At 40.0% G+C, this 19971-nt stretch overlaps 2 protein-coding genes across 7 annotated transcripts in view; both read left to right on the top strand.

The window, feature by feature from the left end:
• LOC125297339 (zinc finger protein OZF-like) overlaps positions 1-8845 on the top strand; it is a 39868-nt gene extending 31023 nt beyond the window's left edge. For 2 of the 3 annotated variants that reach the window (XM_048247656.1, XM_048247658.1), the window contains 2 exons: positions 5810-6085; positions 6208-8845. In XM_048247656.1, the coding sequence (XP_048103613.1) occupies positions 5810-6085; positions 6208-7160 (1229 nt within the window). In that variant the 3' untranslated portion in view covers positions 7161-8845. The remainder of the gene's footprint in view (positions 1-5809; positions 6086-6207) is intronic. The other variant, XM_048247657.1, reaches the window with a different exon arrangement.
• A 3732-nt stretch (positions 8846-12577) lies between these two features.
• Positions 12578-19971, top strand: part of LOC125297270 (zinc finger protein 501-like) — a 26692-nt gene continuing 19298 nt past the window's right edge. For 3 of the 4 annotated variants that reach the window (XM_048247537.1, XM_048247536.1, XM_048247535.1), the window contains exon 1: positions 12578-13291. In XM_048247537.1, coding sequence (XP_048103494.1) covers positions 13036-13291 — 256 coding nt within the window. In that variant the 5' untranslated portion in view covers positions 12578-13035. Of the gene's footprint in view, positions 13292-19737; positions 19966-19971 lie in introns of those variants that run through there. The other variant, XR_007193989.1, reaches the window with a different exon arrangement.

Genomic DNA, 19971 nt, shown 5'->3' with positions numbered 1-19971 from the left:
GTTGTCCAGTATGACACCAAGGCTCTTGACCTGGTTGGAGCAAGGGAAGGTGCTGCCATCTATACAAAGGGTGAAAGGTTCCATCTTAGCAAGAGCTAATTTGGAGCCAACCACTAACAGCTCAGTCTTACTGCTATTCGGCTTCAGGTAGTTTTGTGTCATCCACAGGTGTATGTCATGGAGGCAGTAATTGCAGCTGGCTGAAGAGTGGCAGTGGGTTTTGTAAATAAGTAGAGCTGGATGTCGTCACAGGGGGCACTGTGGTAACTCTATATAAAACATATTGATGTCAATGGGACATTTTTCCTTTGGGTGCATGGGTGAATTTGGAGGCACTTTCTTTCTTGCCGTGCGCTGTCACTTTCCCCACAGCGTAAAAGACTAAATTAATTTGCATTGTGAATGCTAAACCTAATTTGACAGGCCATAGGCTAAATATAAATTGCTATTTGGACACAAAGCATAATTTTGAGTTAAAGCAACCATTGCATGTTGACAGCTGCTGGACTGTGTTAAAAGTTGTATCAGTGATTTTGGGCTCAAAAAAGGCCTTAACATAAATTATCATATTCATCTAATCTTTCCTAACAATCCTCTATCTGTCTGCCCCATAAGCAGGTCGTCAAAAAACACGTCTCTGTAGGCAGCTAGGCCCCGAGATCTGTTCACAAAAACAATTGTTACAAAATAGGATTGGCAACCAACTCGAAGGGAAAATAAAGTGTTTCAATCAATAACCGACGAGATGCGCGTTTAAGAGAGTTTTAATTGCACGGGAAGGACTAGCGAGTCCTAAACTATCAACCCAACAAGCTGGATTACAGAAAATACAGTAAAAACAACCCCACACAATAAGCCAACAGCCCCCAGCGTTTCCGTTGAGAAAATAATCCAGCACTTTTTACAATGTAGAATCAATTTTTGTCTGGTTTTTTGCTTTCCCAACAGTGCAGTGAAGATCAACTCATGTCTTTCAATGACTATATTAATGCCACTTACCCGAATCTGAGATTTATTCTGGAATACAGTCAACAGACGATCCACTTTTTAGACTTACTAATTACGGTGAATGGTGAGAGAAAATTAGATACCTCCATCTACCGTAAGAAAACGACAGAAACACCTCATTGCATGCCACTAACTTCCATCCTAACCATCTCATTGACAACGTCCCTTATGGACAATTCATCAGGTTGAGAAGAGTCTGCAACAGGGAAGAGGACTACAATGTCAAGGCTAATGAGATGGGAGAAAGATTCAAACAGAAGGGGTACAATCAGGCTCTTATCAATATAGCTCGAGAAAGGGCCAATCAGAAGGATAGAGGAGAGCTATTACATCCTCGCCCTAGACAACATAATCAAGACAATAGAATTGTGTTTGTGTCAGAATATTCTACTGCTTCGAGACAAGTCAAAAAGATCATAAGTAAACACTGGAAAATCCTGGAATGTGACCCAAACAGGGCTCGAAATTAACTTTTTTTCTCAGTGTCCTGCAGCTGTCCCGAATTCTACTTGGCACTGTCCCGGACTTAACCACCAGTGTCCCAAATTCAAGTTCTTGTTTTTTCCCATTCTATGTAATAAACAGTATAATAATCAGTAACTTGCACCACTTAACTAACTCATTCTGGTCCACCATGAGTTCTAAACACTTAATTTATTAAACACCATTTTATTAACATTAAATCATCTGCTGTTTCACACAACACTCATTTTCAGACGTTGCGCTTTTGACTCTTTTTTGAGGTTGCACTAGACGTTTTCATTGTCCGTCGTTTTGACGGACAGGTTTGTAAAACATTCCGTCAATAATCTATTTTCATGTGTCTTTAATTTCAATGTCAGTTTGGTGTGATGTCATGGCCACATATCTAAGTGAAAACAATAATGGGAAATTACCACAAAGCTGGCCAATTTCTGTCAAACTTTACCGAAGTGAAGTTGTCAGATAGACTACTCTCCGGTATTCGTTTATTTTCTCAATAGCCTATAACTTGGAACTCCCACAACGAAATGTCATATGCTAACTTAAATAACTGTTTTCATAGTTATAGGCTACCTTGCAACACTATCATTTTGTGAAATCGCAGTTGCAGTATGCTATTAAGCTCAGCATGGTAGGCTATTGGTGACGTTTCGTCTGTCACTGACAGAAAACACGCAACGTTTTAGTCAGAGGACTGTCATCACGTTTTTTTAGAACACCAGTGTAACCTCAGGCCTACACTATCAGTCAAAAATGTTTGCAATGTCATTAAAACGAATGGCATTTCCTAGCCTATCTGCCTGCTAGTTAGGTAAGTTAACCTCTATCGGAAATGACCCATTAGACCTACCGCCCATGCCCTATGTTTGTGTCGGCATATGTATCACTTAACGGCGGATTCCTAAGGAAACGCAAGCACCCATCCCATTTGGATATCTTATATTGTATTTGTACCAAAAATGACATTGTAGCCTACAGTGGTTCGAAGAGCAGTAAACAGTGTTGTAGGCTGCGTAGGCCTATATAAAACCGCTTCTTTATAGATCAGCTGGCTAACCCTGGCTGCCCTGTCAAACGCCAGGTCAAATTACGCCAGGTCAAATTTTGTATATTTTCATTCAGACAAGAAAGATACGTTTAGATTCCCATGTGTACAGTTTAGAAAAAAAGTACCTATTTTGAAATTTGCTTTGCCATTTTTCTGCTGTCCCAGAGGTGTCCCAGACATCATTCTATTGTGTCCCGGGGGCATTTTTTACGGTCCCCGGGACGTCGGGACATCGTTAATTTCGAGCCCTGGACCCAAATCTGAACCATTTGTCTTCTTCCAAACCTCTTTTCTGTTTTAAAAGAGGCAGGAATGTTAGAGACATGGTGGTTAGTTCCATGTACCAGGAACCCACACAGACAAATTGGCTTTCTCAGCAAGTCTATGGGAATTATAGATGCGGTACAAGGATACAAGGATACAAGGAAGTTTATTGTCACATGCATATAGTTACTGGAAGTAAGAAATGCAGTGAAATTATGTCTGGTGTCAGCCTATTTGTGCATTAAGGGGTAAAAAGTGCAGTAGAAGAGGGGTTTAGTAGATTAAGTGGCAAAGGCTGCATAAAAAAGGTGGGGGAGGATTGGGATTGGGTGGGGGCACCAACAAGGAGCACCCAAGAGCAACAGGGGCAAGGAAAAACTCCCTTACCAAGGAAGAAACCTTGGGCAGATCCACGGCTCAAGGGGCTAACCCAACTGCCAGGGGTCTTGGTGTGTGTGTTGGGGGGATGACAGGGGAGATGGGATAGTGTGCTGTGTTTGTGGGGAGAGGGCAGTGTGCAATATGTGTGTTGGAGAAGCTTCCTCATGAAACAATGTGCTGTGTATTGGGGTCAGTGTGCTGTAAGTATGTTGGGGATGTGCGTTGGAGAAGCTTCCTGATGAAATAATGTGCTGTGTATGTATTGCAAGCAGAGTACTGTATGTAATGTATGTGAGTGATGACAGTGAAGATGTGTGTGTGTGGGCGGGAGGGGAGTGGAGCAGTGACTGTGTGTGTGTGTGTGTGTGTGTAGTGTGTAGGTGGGTAGGTGGGGGCAGTGTGCTGTAAGTATGTAGAGGATGTGTGTTGGAGAAGATCCTGAAGACAATGTGCTGTGTGTGTGGGGGGGGGCAGTGTGCAGCAAGTATGTAGAGGACGCTTACTGTAGCAAGCACTGTGCTGTATGTATGTGAAGTGATGACCGTGATGATGTAAGTGTGTGTGTTGGGGGTCAGGGACTTACTATTGCGGTAGATGTGCCCATTGCGCCAACACTTTCGACACTAAAACATTCAGCCACTCACATTCTGGACGAAAATACAATATCAAAGAATTTATAAATGGTCTATTTACCCATGTCATTTATGTACTGATATGCCCGTTGTGGCCTTATGTATGTTGGACAGACCAAACGCAACCTCAAGCTGAGAATAGTCATTAGAATAGTCACAGCAGCCATTAGAAACAATAATCTTGTCTATGCCATTGCTAGACATTACACAGAAAAAGCATGGTTCTGTTGCCTCCCTCAGGTTTATTGGCATTGAGAGGGTACTGCCAAACCCTAGAGGTGGTAACATAGTCAAACAGCTCTTGAGAAGAGAGGCCTTTTGGATAAATGAACTGTCGACTCTTGAACCCGCCGGTATGAATGAATCACAGGACTTTTTTTTGAATGAATGAATCACAGGCTGTTTTCTGTAAATAAGTGTATAGACAATGGGGTATTGTCCACTGGTTTACCTGTATTTGTTGCATTGGGGATACATTGATGATGCCTGTAACCTATATGTATTTTTCTACAAAACTCTTTGCTCATGTTGGATTTTTGATGATGCTATTTTTGACAATTCTAATTATATTTGATAAGAATTGTGTATATATTGTATATCTTTGAGGATGTGGTCTATGTCTTTAATTGTCTGTTAATTGTTGATTGTATTTAACTGTTTATGGGAATATTGGATATTGGCATTTAAAATTGACTTTACATACAACTGGTCATGTGACTAGAAGGTAATTAAAACTAGGGTTGCAAAATTCCGGGAATTTTCAAAGTTGGAAACTTTCCATGGGAATTAACGTGAATATATGGGAATTAACAGGAATAAACGGGAATTAATGGGAATAAACTGAATTTTTAATATGGCACGTTAGTCTATAACAGGGAACTTAAATGTAGTGGACAAAACCCCATCTTGCAGCATAAAATTAGTTAAAACAACCCGATTTAATGCAATTTCAGTCAAATTTCTACCCTGCACATATGTCAATCACATGCACACAGCAATCGGCATAGGCTGCTAGACATAAAGGAAATCTATGGTGCGTTCATATGCATGGGGAAAAAATGTTCCAACCAATCGGATTTTGTTGTTGAGTGGTGTAGTTTATCTTGGGCAGTTCAGTGTTGCTAGTTTAGCACACTAGTAAACCATAGGCAGAGAATGGGATTCCTGCTAGCATGTTAGCTAGCTTTGTATGCTAAGCGAAAATACAAACATACAAATCCATATTACAAAACAAAATGTTAATATTTGTATATGAAACAGTTTGTATGAATTACCCAAAATTCCATGTTAATTCCCATAAATTCACATTAATTCCCATAATTTCCTTTAATTCCATTAGAGTTTCTAATTTGGAATATTTTCAAAATTCCCCAGCTTAATTTCCCATGGTAAGTTTCCGGAAAGTTTCTGGAAATTTATCGGAAATTTTCCACCCCTTTGCAACCCAAATTAAGACACACCTGAGAGCTCAGACCATACCTGAGTAAACCTGAGGACGCGTTGTTCGCTCTGAATAAAATCGAGTAACCGTCAACAGTGTGCGGTAGAAGTATCTTATTTTTTTACTGATAAAATACTGTTGTAAAAAAGATTTTATTTATTTATAGGCATTTATTTTTAAACAAACCCATGGAGCCAACAGAGAGTGCCTAAAGAGCCTGCGGCCTGCCCCTGCTACACACCATATCTATATTTAACCAACAGTACAACTGGGCAATTCCACGGAAAATGGACTTTTTGTCATTTCCATAACGCCAGTGAAATGACATTTGTATGATGTGAATGATAACAAAAATAGCAAATGCTCAAATTTCATGTAATCATTCACATCATACCATACCATCACATTTTATTGGCGTAATGGATGTTACAAAAAATGTAATTTTCCATGGAATTGCCCAACTACAGTATATTGTATGTCTTTGTTTGCACTTCTTTGCTTTTTATTCCTTCAATTCGTGTCATTTTTGACATGATTTGTTTTACTACACAGAACTGGAGTCTGAAATGTCAGGATTTACTGAATCGACACCGCTGCCCATGCCAGTGAAGGAGATAAAAGAAGAAGAGTTTGATGATTTCCTTCAAGAGTACATGTTTGCAGACCAGGAAGTAAAAGGAGACCTCGGACTGGATTATGACTGCAAGACTGAAACACACATATCACCAACCTTCAACTGCAAAGAAGAACAGTCTCCAGTGATGGAAATTAAACAGGAGGAAGAATCTGACTTAAAAGAAGATTGCCAGAAATACTCTTTCTGTAAAGGTAAGTAACTAATTAGTTGTTTACATTGTGGAGATTTTGTAAAACACAAATATTTGCTCAATGATATTAACTATAATTGTTTCAAAAATGTTTTCTCGTACTTCTCTTGCAAATCCACACAGGAGAAAAGCCATATCAGTGCACTGACTGTGGGAAGAGTTTCAGGACTAGGCAAATAGTGACTAACCATCAGCGCACGCATACAGGAGAAAAGCCATATCAGTGCTCTGACTGTGGAAAGGCCTTTAGTCGAAAACATAGTCTACAGGTACACCAGATGATCCACACAGGAGAAAAGCCGTATCAGTGCTCTGACTGTGGAAAGGCCTTTAGTCAAAGTTATACTCTAGTACGACACCGGAGGATCCACACAGGAGATGAGACATATCAGTGTTCTACATGTGGGCAGCATTTCACGACTAAAACAGGGCTGACCATCCATCAGCACACACATGCAGGAGAAAAGCCGTATCAGTGCTCTGACTGTGGAAAGGGCTTTAGTAGTCCATCTGGTCTCCAGGTACACCACAGGATCCACACAGGAGAAAAGCCGTTTCAGTGTTCTGACTGTGGACACACCTTTAATAAAAAGTTTCATTTAAATGAACATCAGAAGATCCACACAGGAGAAAAGCCATATCATTGCTCTGACTGTGGACACACCTTTAGAAAAAGCTTTCAATTAAAGGAACACCAGAAGATCCACACAGGAGAAAAGCCATATCAATGCTCTGACTGTGGAAAGGCCTTTAGACAAAAAGGTAATCTCACAGCACACCAGAGGATCCACACAGGAGAAAAGCCATATCCGTGTACTACATGTGGGAAGAGTTTCAAAACTAGCACCGAGATGACCATTCATCAAAACACTCACACAGTAGAAAAGCAATATCCGTGTTCTACATGTGGGAAGAGTTTCAAGAGTGTGAAACATGTGAGAAATCATCAACGTACACATACAGGAGTAAAGCCGTATCCGTGCTCTGACTGTGGGAAGGCCTTTAGTCAAATGTTTCTCCTGAAGAAACACCAAAGGATTCATACAGGAGAAAAGCCGTATTCGTGTCAGGACTAAAGGCAATCTCGCTGGATTCCAGTTGCTGCTACTGCCTACACAGTGTTGGGAGTAACATTTTACAAAAGTGGCATAATGTAGGCCTAATTTGCTGTAACGTGGTAGGCTAATGTAAGGCATTCCAAAAACATATTTTGTGTATATTTTATTCGGGGACAAACTTCAGTAATGCATTTTAACCTGAAATTAAGTGGTGTTTTGTTGTTATACGCCTACAAATTCGCCAACAATGGCGCGAGATCAGCAGAGGAGAAAAAAATCTTTGCAAATAGTAGAATGTTATCTCCTATCAGGTGAGGCTACTTTCAAGATGATTGTGGTTGCAGCCAGTCGGACTCTACATTTGCGACATGGACATAAAGGCCTGCTTGAACAATATGTAGGCAGAATATTCATTTATATCACAGAGGGTAGGCCTCTGATCTTGGGTGGACTTCCAAAAGCCGTCTGGATTAAAAACATTAGAGCAGATACATACCTTCCAAAATCGCCTGTTTTCCATTGTGTGTTGACAGCTGCTCGACTGACGACTGGTCGAGTTTTTTTTTTAAACTCCATTAACTGCAGGCTGTGTCACCCTGGCGTTCGTTAGGACCGTACCACTGGAGGAGGACCGCTCATAAACTCCCCTTAATCGTTGCAAATATAAACTAGGTATAGTTGCAACTTCAGAACAGTTTTTGAGTGCTACTTTGTTAATATTTGGGAAACTGCGAGTAAGGGGCTGCGACCGTTCTACATGTAGGCTGCTGACGAGGGCGCAGCAAATTAACTTCAGAAACAATATATCTTTAAGCATTCAGACTGGCATAAAAAGTTAACGGCCCACCGGGAATCCTCCCAAAGCTCCCGATAGCCACTCCGGGGCTGCATTCAAAGCATTAAATAACTTTAACAGATATTGCAACTGCATTAACTATACATGAGGTTATTAAAGCTGGTTCCAAATTAGTCATTGAATTAATAGCTTTATTTTGTTATGTAGAAGTATCTAAATAACCTGATAAAATGTAACAGGATTCAGGAAATTCCATCTAGTCCAAAAAAATTCAGGGGGAGGACCTCCAGACCCACCGCTGAAATGTCCCACCCACTTTCAGAATGCCTCAGACGCCCATGACTAAAGCAATTTCTATGTACTCTGTGTTTCTATGTACCGTAAATGTGTGTACCTATGTATTTCATTTCTGTGAGGCTTGTACGGTATGTGAAAACAAATTTCCTATGTAATGACATATAAACTAACTAACTAACATGTTCCATCAAATCTGAACAGCCATGAGGAAGTGCACATTAGAATCAAACATTAGCAATACTGAATTGACTGAAAGGTTATTTTTATTAAAGAAAAAACACAACAAAATGGCTGCTTTTTAATTGTAAGGTGTTGTGGGATTAATAACGAGCTTACTGAGTGTATAGTGAAATCAGAAGAGAAACACCTCACAAAATGACACATTCTGTATAAACTATGCAACAAAAATATTGATGAAAAAGCTATTTTAATATTAAACATGAGAACTGCATTGTTAATAACCTGAGTGTGAAAATGTTGTTGAACTGAAACTGTCTTGTACAAAACAACACTGCATGATGTTGCTGTTTGAATTATTATTTTTTTTACACTGAATTGCCTGTTATTAATGCTTTAAAGCTAAATAAAAAAAAACACATCGTCAAAACTATTAAAGTAAATTCAAATGGAACAACTGTCCTGAATTCTGGTGTAGCTATGATGATGATGATGATGATGATGATGATGCCCTCTGTGAACTAAAAATAAAGTTCCTATGGCTACCTGGTTCTCTTTTCGCTTAAAGGACAAGTTTAAGCCCTGTTTTCAGATTGTTTCTGATTAAATAGAATGGTTAAATAAGCCCTATGCAGGCTGGTTATTCCTTCACTGTTTCTGGGTTTTCGCCTGATTTCGGCTCACATTTTTCCGCGGGAGCTCCCCTGGAGCTTTTCAATGACAAAACCCCACTAGCTAACGAGCTAGCCATCAAGAAACCAAGCTAAACACATACAGGGCTCACAATAAAACGGTCAAGCAAACACATTGTTCAAGAGACTATAAAACCACATTACAAAAATGAGTAGGGTAGGCTACTTACTTACAATTTCAACATAAACAAAGCCAAGTTGGACTCCGTTTTGCAGTCTTCTTAGAAACTACAATCTGACTACATTTTCGAGTCACATCCGGATGTGTTCGGTCCGCGACCAGAAAGTTGCATATTTGTTTTTTCCACGGAAAAGCACTAGGGGGAGATGAAGCACCCACCAAACGACCCAAAAAGTGTTGTACAACCACCAGAACGACTCTCAACCTGCATAATTAAGGTAATTTTTGCTAAAATTGTTGTATAGGGCTTCTTTAAGCTTGAAATTTTGACACATGCTGCTGGCCCGACAATTTTCGGTTTCTGTGGTAGAGCCCCCCCCCACACCTCCACAATGGCTTCATAGGTGCACTGGAACAATCCTTCCTAAAATGCATTAAACTTGCGTTTACAAAGACGTGAAACTCACCGAGTGGTCAGGGGAGTTCACTGATATGCTCACACAAAAATCGCTGCAAAAGATGCTCGTTATGAAGTTTAAACTAATTGTCACATTGCATCCGAGCTGTAAAATACAGACGTTTAGAACATAGCAAAATGGTAGCATATGATGGAGGTGGCTTTTAGCTAGATGGATGGTAGCAGGCTAAGTAAAATAGTGATGTTTTAAAGCTAAAGTTCATCAGAATCTTGGGATACGCCCGCTTGACAACGGGAGAGATAGAACTAACGACTGGCCTTTGGCCGTAGCAACCATCCATTTAGAACTAGTAACGGCAGTTTGTCCTGCAAGTTGAGAAATTAGTTGATATGTGTCGGAAGAAAGTAGTTTAACAAACAAGACAGTTTTAGCGAGTAAAGCGTTTAAATTGTAACAGGAAATGAACACAACGCAAGTTCTGTTCTTGGAATACTGTGCAAGTTCTGCTTCTCGGAATACTGCGCCCTGTTAATAGACATACTTCCTCAGTAGTGTCTTAATTTTATTAATTTGGCATTACTATCTCAACCATGGTAAACCGTTGCTGTATTGTGGGATGTAAAAGCGCAACACATAATCGCCATGGGGAAAAGATCGAAAATGGATTAATTTACCACCGCTTTCCTGTTTGGAGGCGCCACCAGGGAGACCAAGTATCCGAGATAACAAAGAGTCGTCGGCTAGCTTGGATCGCGGCTGTAAGACGACCAAACATAACCTTCCACAGTATCCCGACGTCGATGAGAGTGTTTTCCCTGCATTTTCATTCTGGTAAGTTAAAGAAACGCCATCTCGCTATCCGGAGAAATAATCTTTGGTCACCGCTATTTACCGATTTCCGGCTCCCATTGACTTCCATTCAACACATGTAAACAAAACGTCAATTATGTGGTTAAACTAACGCCGCTGACTTTGCCAGCAACCATTCCAATTTGTTAAGAAACTACATTTTCGTACAACGTGTATATATATATAGGAAGAAAATTGACGCTGCGTGACGGGGAGTGTTTTGCATTTCCCCTTTGTCCGTGAGTCATGTATAACAGGTTACTCTGGCGTTATCCCTTACTTGTCAGAATAATTACATTCAAAAACATACCTTCATATTACATCACAATTTATAAATGAACAAAGTTTAAAAAGAAAAAAGCAATATATCAGAGGGATCACACAAATAATTAGTAAGAAAAAAACAAGAATTCTACTGTAATTTCCTGGCGCTATTGCGCTGCACGTCCACCAGATGACGCCATTTCAGTACTTGCTTTTCCATCCAAAAAAAGGGCTGGAAGTGCAGTGAAATGCCGCCATCTAGTGACCTGAATTATGTAATGTAGCCCATTACATTTATTTGAAAAGAAGCGACGAATAATCTTATACTTCCTTGTCAATTATTCGTGTAATCCCATCTGATATATTGTGTTTTTGTTTTTAAACTTTGTTCCCTTATAAATTGTGGAGTATCATTATTAAGGTACGTTTTGGAATGTAATTACTCTGACATTTGACATTAAACGACCACAAATGTAGGCAATGGGCAAATGCTGACACTTTGCATAAAATTTCTCCTCACTGCTTAAGCCAAATTCTCTTATTCCTGCTCTATATATGTTGTACCCAAATGTAGTTTATTATCAAAGTGAAATGGTTGCTGGCATAAGTCAGCGGCGTTAGTTTAATGGAAAGTTGCTGTGATAAATGTTACGCAAGAAACTTATGTAAGTAATGTATTTCAATTAATCCTAAAATGGCCCTGATATGTCACTAAGAAATCATGTTCATTTCAAATACTTACTGAAAACAGAAATCCGGCCAGGATATTGTCATTTAAAAAGTGAAGTTGCAGCCCTCAACTGATGTTGATGTTGTGTTTTGTCATGTCATGTTGTATTTTGGCCTGATGCGCCACCCTCAACCTATCTACTAATCACAAAGTCAGTACTGTTTCGACATCCAGGTTGGCAACCTCAAGTCAGGGGAGAGGGGATACACCGCTCTACAGTAATTTGAAAGTGATTGTGCCCAAAACTGGTACTGCAATCTTACATATTGTTCCTTTAACATTGAACTTACATTAAATGTAATTGTGGCAGGTGGAATACAACTAACAGGACTTGACAAGTAGACTACGCCACGATGGGACTTACACTCAATTAATTTGTTATTTTATTCCAGCGAGGCACTCAGGTTCGTTGATGGTCCAGTACAAAAAATAGATTATTATTTTATTACAGTCAAGAAGCACATCACAAACAGCACACTCAAAAGGTGTTGGATGTCACAGCAAACATATAGGGGATTCATAGCAACCAAAATGCACTGCAGACCCAATCAAACAACAACAAGACACACACAATCACTACATTCACAACGCACAAACACGCACAGGAGAGAGCTTTCCACCAGCAGGTCCTTCTTTATTGGAAGTTAATATACAAACATAATTTAATATACAAAACATAATTTCACACCACACAACACATCAGTATGGAATAATAGATACATTTGGCTCTGTCAACAATCTGTGTATGGAAGAATCTGTTTCATGGATGATTGTGCAATATGCTAGGCTACAGCATAAGGAGTTCTGTATGAGATTTAACCGTATTTATAGAAGTACAATAACATCATTGGAGCTATTCCAGCTACTCTTTGCAATATATAGTTAAAGAAAATAGCTTTTATTCTAAGACATCACCTGAGATGAGACAACTCCATATAGCAGAAATAGACTTCATGCACAAACAGAATTATCAGAACAAGCGCACAGAGAGCCTTTCGTGCACTTAGCCTATAGAACTCGAGCCCAATGCGGTTATAGCTTTATAATATCTATGGTTTGAACGACATACAACAAAGCCAACATCCAGATACTTGCACTCCACTCCAGGTGGTGGCAGTAATGCACACACATAGTATTGTTTGTTGGTTGGCTAACCACGAAGAATACTATTCACGCTCAGATCAGGAAAAGTTTCTGAAAAGAGTCCGCGGAAACCTTGGTGCTTCGGCGACGTTGTTTCGAGAATGTTTAATTCTGCGCCCATATTTCCTTGTTCGACATCCTATCGGACAAAACATTGAAAACTAGCTGGTCACAGTGTACGGAGCAGCGAAACTTAGCCTTGCCTACTATCCTTGTATGCAGGAATTTGCCGAATGCAGTTTATAACCTCTACCTCGATTAGGCGAGTTGTTGATAGCGAACTGCTCTTTTCTTTAAAAAGAAGAAAACAGACCTAGAAAACAAATCATTTTTTTAAAAATATATATTTGTGTTGGTCTGGCTATATAGGACACTTAATGTGATCGTCTTTGGTTCATTGGAAACATGGATCTCGGACAGCCGTTGAGCTCTGGCTGTAACGTGATTGATCCACTCCGGGTTGAACTGGGACTGCTGGTGAAAGAAGAAGACATGAAAGAGGAGGAATATGGTCATATGATTGCATGTCCAGATGAAGAAGAAGAAAAGCCATCTGTACAGCTTCACTATAAAATCGAAACAGATGAAACACCGACAGTGGCGGAGATTGAAGTGAAGATTGAAGAAGATGATAAACAATCGCACGATAATCTGCTGGGAAGTAAGTCCTTTCAGAAAGCCTTTTCAGACTAATATAATTATGTGTTAATCGTGTAAAAACTTAACGGTACATGCTAATGTCACCAATCTGTGCGGAAATCCGTAACTGTATGCGTAGAGGGGTTTGCAATATCGCCGTCTCTCTCCGGAGAAATATTATTTGGTCACCGCCATTTACCGATTTACGGCTTACATTGACTTCCATTCAACACATGTAAACAAAACGTTAATTGTGTGCTTAAACTAACGCCGCTGACTTATGTCAGCAACCATTTCACTTTGTTAATAAACGACATTTTGGTAGAGCATACCAGCCCCTAAGACTGTGCCCATTGCTCACAATAGGCCTTTATCACGGCAGCCGAAGTAGGAAGTGAACAGCCCTGCTCCTGTGTGAGCACAGGTGTTTCTAATTAAGTGTCAGATTCGGCCACAGTTACTTCAACCAGAGGCCTCGTTAATGTTTTTAGGAACACCTGTGGTTTGCCTGCTAACAGGAAAGTGAACAGCCCTGCTTCAACTGCCGTGATAAAGGCCTATTATGGTCGTATAACGTTAATGTTGAATGTCAGAGTAATTACATTCCAAAACGTACCTTAATGATACAACACAATTTATAAAGGAACGAAGTTTAAAAATAATAAAGAGAATATATCAGATGGATTACACGAATAATTGACAAGTACAAGATTATTCGAAGGTCGCTTCTTTTCTAACAAATATACAAGTATAAGGACCTAGGCTACATTACATATTTCAGGCCACCAGATGGCGGCATGGTACTACACTTCTGGCCTGTTTTGGATATAAAAGCAAGCAGTGAAATGGCGTCATCTGTGCCATGAAATATATAATTTAACAGAAAATTATGGTGGACATTTTTACTTAAAAAAATGTCAATTGTCTGTTTAAAACTGAAAAAATGCTAAACAAGAAGGCAGTAGTCACAAACTTGCATCTCTGCTTGCTTAAAGGTCCCCAACCACCGGGCCGCAGGACATTCCTAACCGGGCCGTAGCCTACGACATGAGTTAAAAAAAAAATGCATGCAAACTAAACTAAATTTAATTCGCAATAATGTCACGTTTTTACATGGCATAGGCCTATATGCAGTTGTTTGATTGCACGCATGTTTGCATTTTGCAAGGTCTATTTTCTTACGTCTGTCTGTCTGAAGTTAGCTAAACGGCTAGAATGTGCAACAAAAAACAAGCATCTTTAGCAGGTCACTGGCCAGAGTGTTTGAGTTGCGAGAGCAGAAAAAAAGTCACCGTTAGCTGCACATTTTAGTGATGAGGACTGGGTGTCAACTCGCTTACCTGTGGGACATATTCGGGTTGCTTAATGACCTCAACCTGTTACTCCAGGGGAGAATGACGACTGTCTTTAAACTGGCAGATAAAGTCGCTGCATTTAAAGCCAATCTTGATTTGTAGGGACGACGAGTGGACCGGGTGTATTTGATATGTTCCAAACAGTAGTGGGGGTTTTGGGAGAGACTGAGGCAGGGCCCTTTCTCTCGCAGCTGGTGCGCAATCACCTTGTTGTGCTTTCAAATGAGTTTGAGCGTTACTTCCCATCCTTCAAAGATTCACGGCAAACCAATGAGTGGGTCCGCAACCCATTTGTCAATATCCCGAATAGTCCTAACTTGTCAGCGCAGGAGGAAGAGCAGTTGATCGAAATTGCAAATGACGGTGGTCTTAAGAGTGTGTATCAGGAAACCTCTCTGGCGGGTTTTTGGATCAAAACCAAAGCAGAATATCCCGAGATAGCCGTAAAAGTGCTGAAAACGTTTCCCACCACGTATCTATGCGAGGCCGGGTTTTCGGCAATGACTGCAACTAGACAAATTGCGCAATCGACTGGATATTTCAAACACACTGAGGGTGCCACTGTGTTCCATCACCCCCAGATGGAAGCTTCTTGTTGCAGGGAAACAAGCAGTGCTCCCACTGATAATATTCGTAATGCACGTTTAGTTCCCATGTTTTGTTCCCATATTTTGTTAAGCATGTTCACACTTATAGATGTAGCTTCAAGTTGTTCAATATTCATAGTTCATATTGTTCAATTTTCACTTCTTCAAGTTCACGTTTTTCACAAGAGATCGTTACCTTCACTGTTCATACATAACTGGAGCTAGTTCTTTTCAAGTAATGCATGCACAACACATATGGAACATGGAACCCCCAATGCCGGTCGTGGAAAAAAAATAGGTCCGGTCCAAACCGGTCCATGGTACATAAAAGGTTGGGGACCCCTGCTCTAAGCGATGTTGGGTAACGTCACTTTTGTTGACGTCCAAACAAAAGAGAGCTAGCACGCTACTCCCTCTGGAACAGTTTATGTTTCCAGGCTGGACCAGGTTGTTGTTGTTGCCATTTTTGGAGCATGGCTGCCCACAGAGACTTTTTTTTACAGTGTTTTTGGGGCAAAGGCACCTTGTGGATGGTGAAGTGATGTTTGCTGTATGTGACAAAAATGTTTTAGCGAAGAAACCATTTTTTTTGTACCTTAAAATAATGTTTCCAAAATTGTTTCAGTGGTTTGGTTCATCAACTCGTAACAGGGTGAACTGCACTTCTGCATTCGCTTCGCGGCCCTCTATCAGCTATAACCGCACTATGCAAGTTTGCCAGATCGGGTAGCGGATTTGTAGTTCGATGGAATGAGACATAAGAAACTACAAATTTGACTTGCATCTGATGTCGCAATACATTGTACTTTCATAAAATCATGCAACATATTCTACCTTTTCTGGGGACATCGTTATTTGCGAAGCCGGTGCTGGATAAACAAATAGTGTTTGTGCGACAGAGGAAAAGTTCTTTGGTGTTGCTGTAAAGCACCTTTAATTTGATCGCATCTCGGCAGAGACTTTTTTCAACATATCACTTCTCGTTAGTATGTACTCCTTTGTAGTGCTTTGTCTGAATATGCCGTTGGTAGCCTAGTGGTTAGGAAGCTGGGCCAAAGACTTTAAGGAGTACAGTCACACCGGTGTGACTGGAATGTTGAGAAATGAACGTTCTAAAGAATATCTGGGTTCATTGAATTCAACATAGAATTTTAGAACCTTCAATTGTTGCGGAACTTAGAATGTTCAAAAATCTACACCTTTAAGGGTTAATAAGGAGACACAGCACTCAAAACATCCTCCATAGAAATGCATGGGGGTTAGTTTGTAAGGCCAATATGGCAGTTGTCTACACATGTCCAGACCTTTCCACGGCCAAAAGTTGACGTGGTAATGCATTGTGCCAATCATGTGGTGTGGTCTCTCAGCTGGAGCGAGGTTGGTGTTGTGAAGCCTTGTGCACACGCAGTTCTGCCCAAAATAGATGCCCGATAAGTGCCCAAAGTGCATTGCAGTATGGCCACCGAGTGGAGGGACTTCTTGCTTAAAAGGACTTTGGTGAAGACCAAATGATTGCACACTGTCTTACGTTTCATTCCACAATAGGGTTTTAATTTATTTTTCATTTTACATTAAGTGTTCCATGCTAAACCGAAACATTTACTTGATTATAGATTTTCATTACTCTACCCACCCCTGCCGATTAGTAGCCAAAGTGCGTTGCAATATGGACTGGAGGGACTTGCGATCGGTTGGATCTCCGACCAGTAGGAAAAATGTGGTCAGGGGAATACCTCTTGAGATGTGGCATCTCATTTTTGAGTGTCCTCGGTTGGACTGGACAATACAGTAGACAGGACATTGCAGTACAAAAGTGTTTCTCAAACTTTTTCAGACCAAGGACCACTTAACCAATAAAAAAAAAACTCATGGACCACCTAACTAAAAACAAACAAACAGTAGACCTACTTCAACAGTATATTACACAATAGGCCTACTCACTGAACAATCTTACTTGCTTATTGTGTCAGAGGATTCATATGATTTAAACTAGCTTACATAGGCAGTTTAGATTTACATTTAGTTGGTACAATAATTGCAAACAATCTATATTATATTTTACCACGTCTGCTCACGGACCACTTGGGATAGATTGCGGACCACCAGTTGTCCCCGGACCACACTTTGAGAAACTGCAGTACAACATACACAGGACATAAAAACACAAATGATTTCCCCTTGATATAAAGGCTGACATAAGAAACATAGGCTAGGCAAGTATTATCACATTATACTTTTCCAGATGGGTAAACATCCCAGACTGTCCTGCCCATTTTTATCGGCTCTCCAATTTAGTGCCTACAGCTAGTCAGAACACTTAACTTACATGACACCATATTCCTCATAACTTGTAACTAGCTACGACAGTGAAGTGTACGTGTGTGTGTGTGTAACATGCTGGGACACACACACACACAAAATGGAAAGGAAAATGTGAAAACTTCTCTTTTTTCACGTTGTGTTCCGAACTATATATGGACAAGTTTTTTTTTTTTTTTTTTTTTTTCATTCGCATGAGGCCCATATAGCATCACATCCATCTTATTACACCATGCTAAAGGTTTGCTTGTAAAAACATAAATATGTAGGCTAAAAACACCTCTGCATTGATATTCCTGAGCTGGAACTGGTTAGCCCCTTAACTGGGACAGTTTAGCCCCTCATTTCTCCTAAGTGTAATAGTCTACTGCTAGTAAGAACACTTGACACCATGTTCTTAACCTGTAACTTAATCTTGTATGACACGGAAACAATTCCACCTAAATACCAGATGTTATTTATTACTTCGGTGACAATACAATCACACATCAATGAACTCTCCGGAATATCTGATGACTAACTTTACAGTTAAACAGCATGCTTGCTTGCCTCGACTGATTTATCACAGCTGTTTTCAACAGCAAAAAAAAAAATGTGTGCAGCATCAGGATGTGCTTGAAGCGACAGTGAGACAGTGATTGTCAGTCAAATATTTGCAAAATGTAGGCTAATTTACTCGTATTTATTACCAGGTCCACTGCTTTAGCCTACGTTTAAAAAAAAAAAAAAAAAAAAAAAAAAAAAAAACTCCCAGATTGAACTGTGGACATGAGCATCATTCTCTGCGATTTGTAGAGTAAGGAATTCCCTTACCATTGGTGTTCAAGTCTGAAGTATCACCTCCATGCAAAGCAACCTGGAAGTATGAGTTAGCACTAGGGCTGGGCGATAAAACGATAGCGATATGTATCGCAATAGACATGTAAGCGATATCAATAAAAATACGTTCGATAGAACATTCGATAATTAAAAGCAACACACACCTCCTTACGTTGTCCATAAATAAACAGGCTAAATATATCTTGCATTGTAGCTAGTATGTGCAACTCTACCAGAGTAGGGATAGAAGTAGGCCTACCTCAACACAGACTCTCAATGAGTCCTTACGTGCACACACTCTCTCTGTTTCTCTCACTCTCTCTTTCTCTCCCAACAGGCGTCCCTCGAGGCGTCCCCGACTATCCCTCCTCAGCATGCACGTAATCCAAACATTCACAATCGTGCAAGACAACTGGCTAAATTGCTATTAAATCCGGTTAGCATCATTAGCAAGCTGCACGAATTCGTTCAAAACTGTTGCATTGAAATTGACTGCTAAATTCTAATAATCTCAATCCCGATGCAAATGGAATAGTACTTTCCAAGACTCAAAAGGGCCTGTCCCAAGAAGAAAAGGTATTAATTTGAAACTTAAACACACGTGGGGAAACTGAACAGTCTAACCAGTAGACTATGATAAACTAGCAAATTAAGCTACTTTGTTTACAATATTCCCAGGCTTCAACCAGTGCTGCTTTTCATTCAGACTTATGCGCACTGCACATTTATTTATTTAAGTGTTTTTCATGATTGTGTTGCTATTTCTTTTCTCTGTTTGCTTTAATTGATAACTGAAGTGATTAAAATCAGAGGAAGGTTAAGTTTAAAATAAAAGTGTTTAAATTTAACTTTTTTTCCTTCTGGTCCTTATCTGAAATAGATTTTTTTTTTTTTTAATCAATAATTATCGATATCGACTGATATGAAATACTTATATCGTGATACAGTTTTCAGCCATATCGCCCAGCCCTAGTTAGCACACCCCTTGGATGATAATAAATAACGCCAGCCTTGTCAAGCCACTCCCTCCCAGGCGTTCAGACGCAAAATTACTGTTTATTTTTCCTAATTGTACTAGTGACACTTTACAGTACGACCACAGAGAAATAAACTTTTTAGATCTCAAAATTGTGAAATCACCTTTTGGGCAGTTACACACTACAATTTTTTTGGAAAAAATACAGATCGCAACAATGTACTGCATGTGAATAGCTGCCATCTTCCGCACCTGAAAACATTCCATTTGGGCAATTTGAAGTTTATATGTTTGCGTTTCTGATTGTACAAAAAGAGTATAGGTTGAGGTTATCTTCATTTGTGTGATGCCACCTGATTTGAAAATCCTGTATTGTGAACCCCAAGTTAAGTCCATATGGTAACTCTTCCAGGTGTGTCTGAACACCCACATGTAACGTGTGAAGATTGTGAAGATCCATGGAGAGAGTGATGAACTCACCCTGCAGCTCAAAGGAAGACTGCACCACTGCACAGTCTGCAGGAAGAGTTTCAAAACCCTGACTGATCTCAAGAGACACCAGCTAACACATGTTAGAGTTAAACGAAAGCTGAAAACACGTAGAAAGACTTATCAATGTGACCTTTGTGGAAAAGGTTTTCCACAA

The sequence above is a fragment of the Alosa alosa genome, chromosome 7 (assembly GCF_017589495.1).
Source record: "Alosa alosa isolate M-15738 ecotype Scorff River chromosome 7, AALO_Geno_1.1, whole genome shotgun sequence".
NCBI classification, from domain to species: Eukaryota; Metazoa; Chordata; class Actinopteri; order Clupeiformes; family Clupeidae; genus Alosa; species Alosa alosa.
Note: the sequence above shows the minus strand (reverse complement) of the source record. Positions and strands in the feature narration are given on the sequence as shown.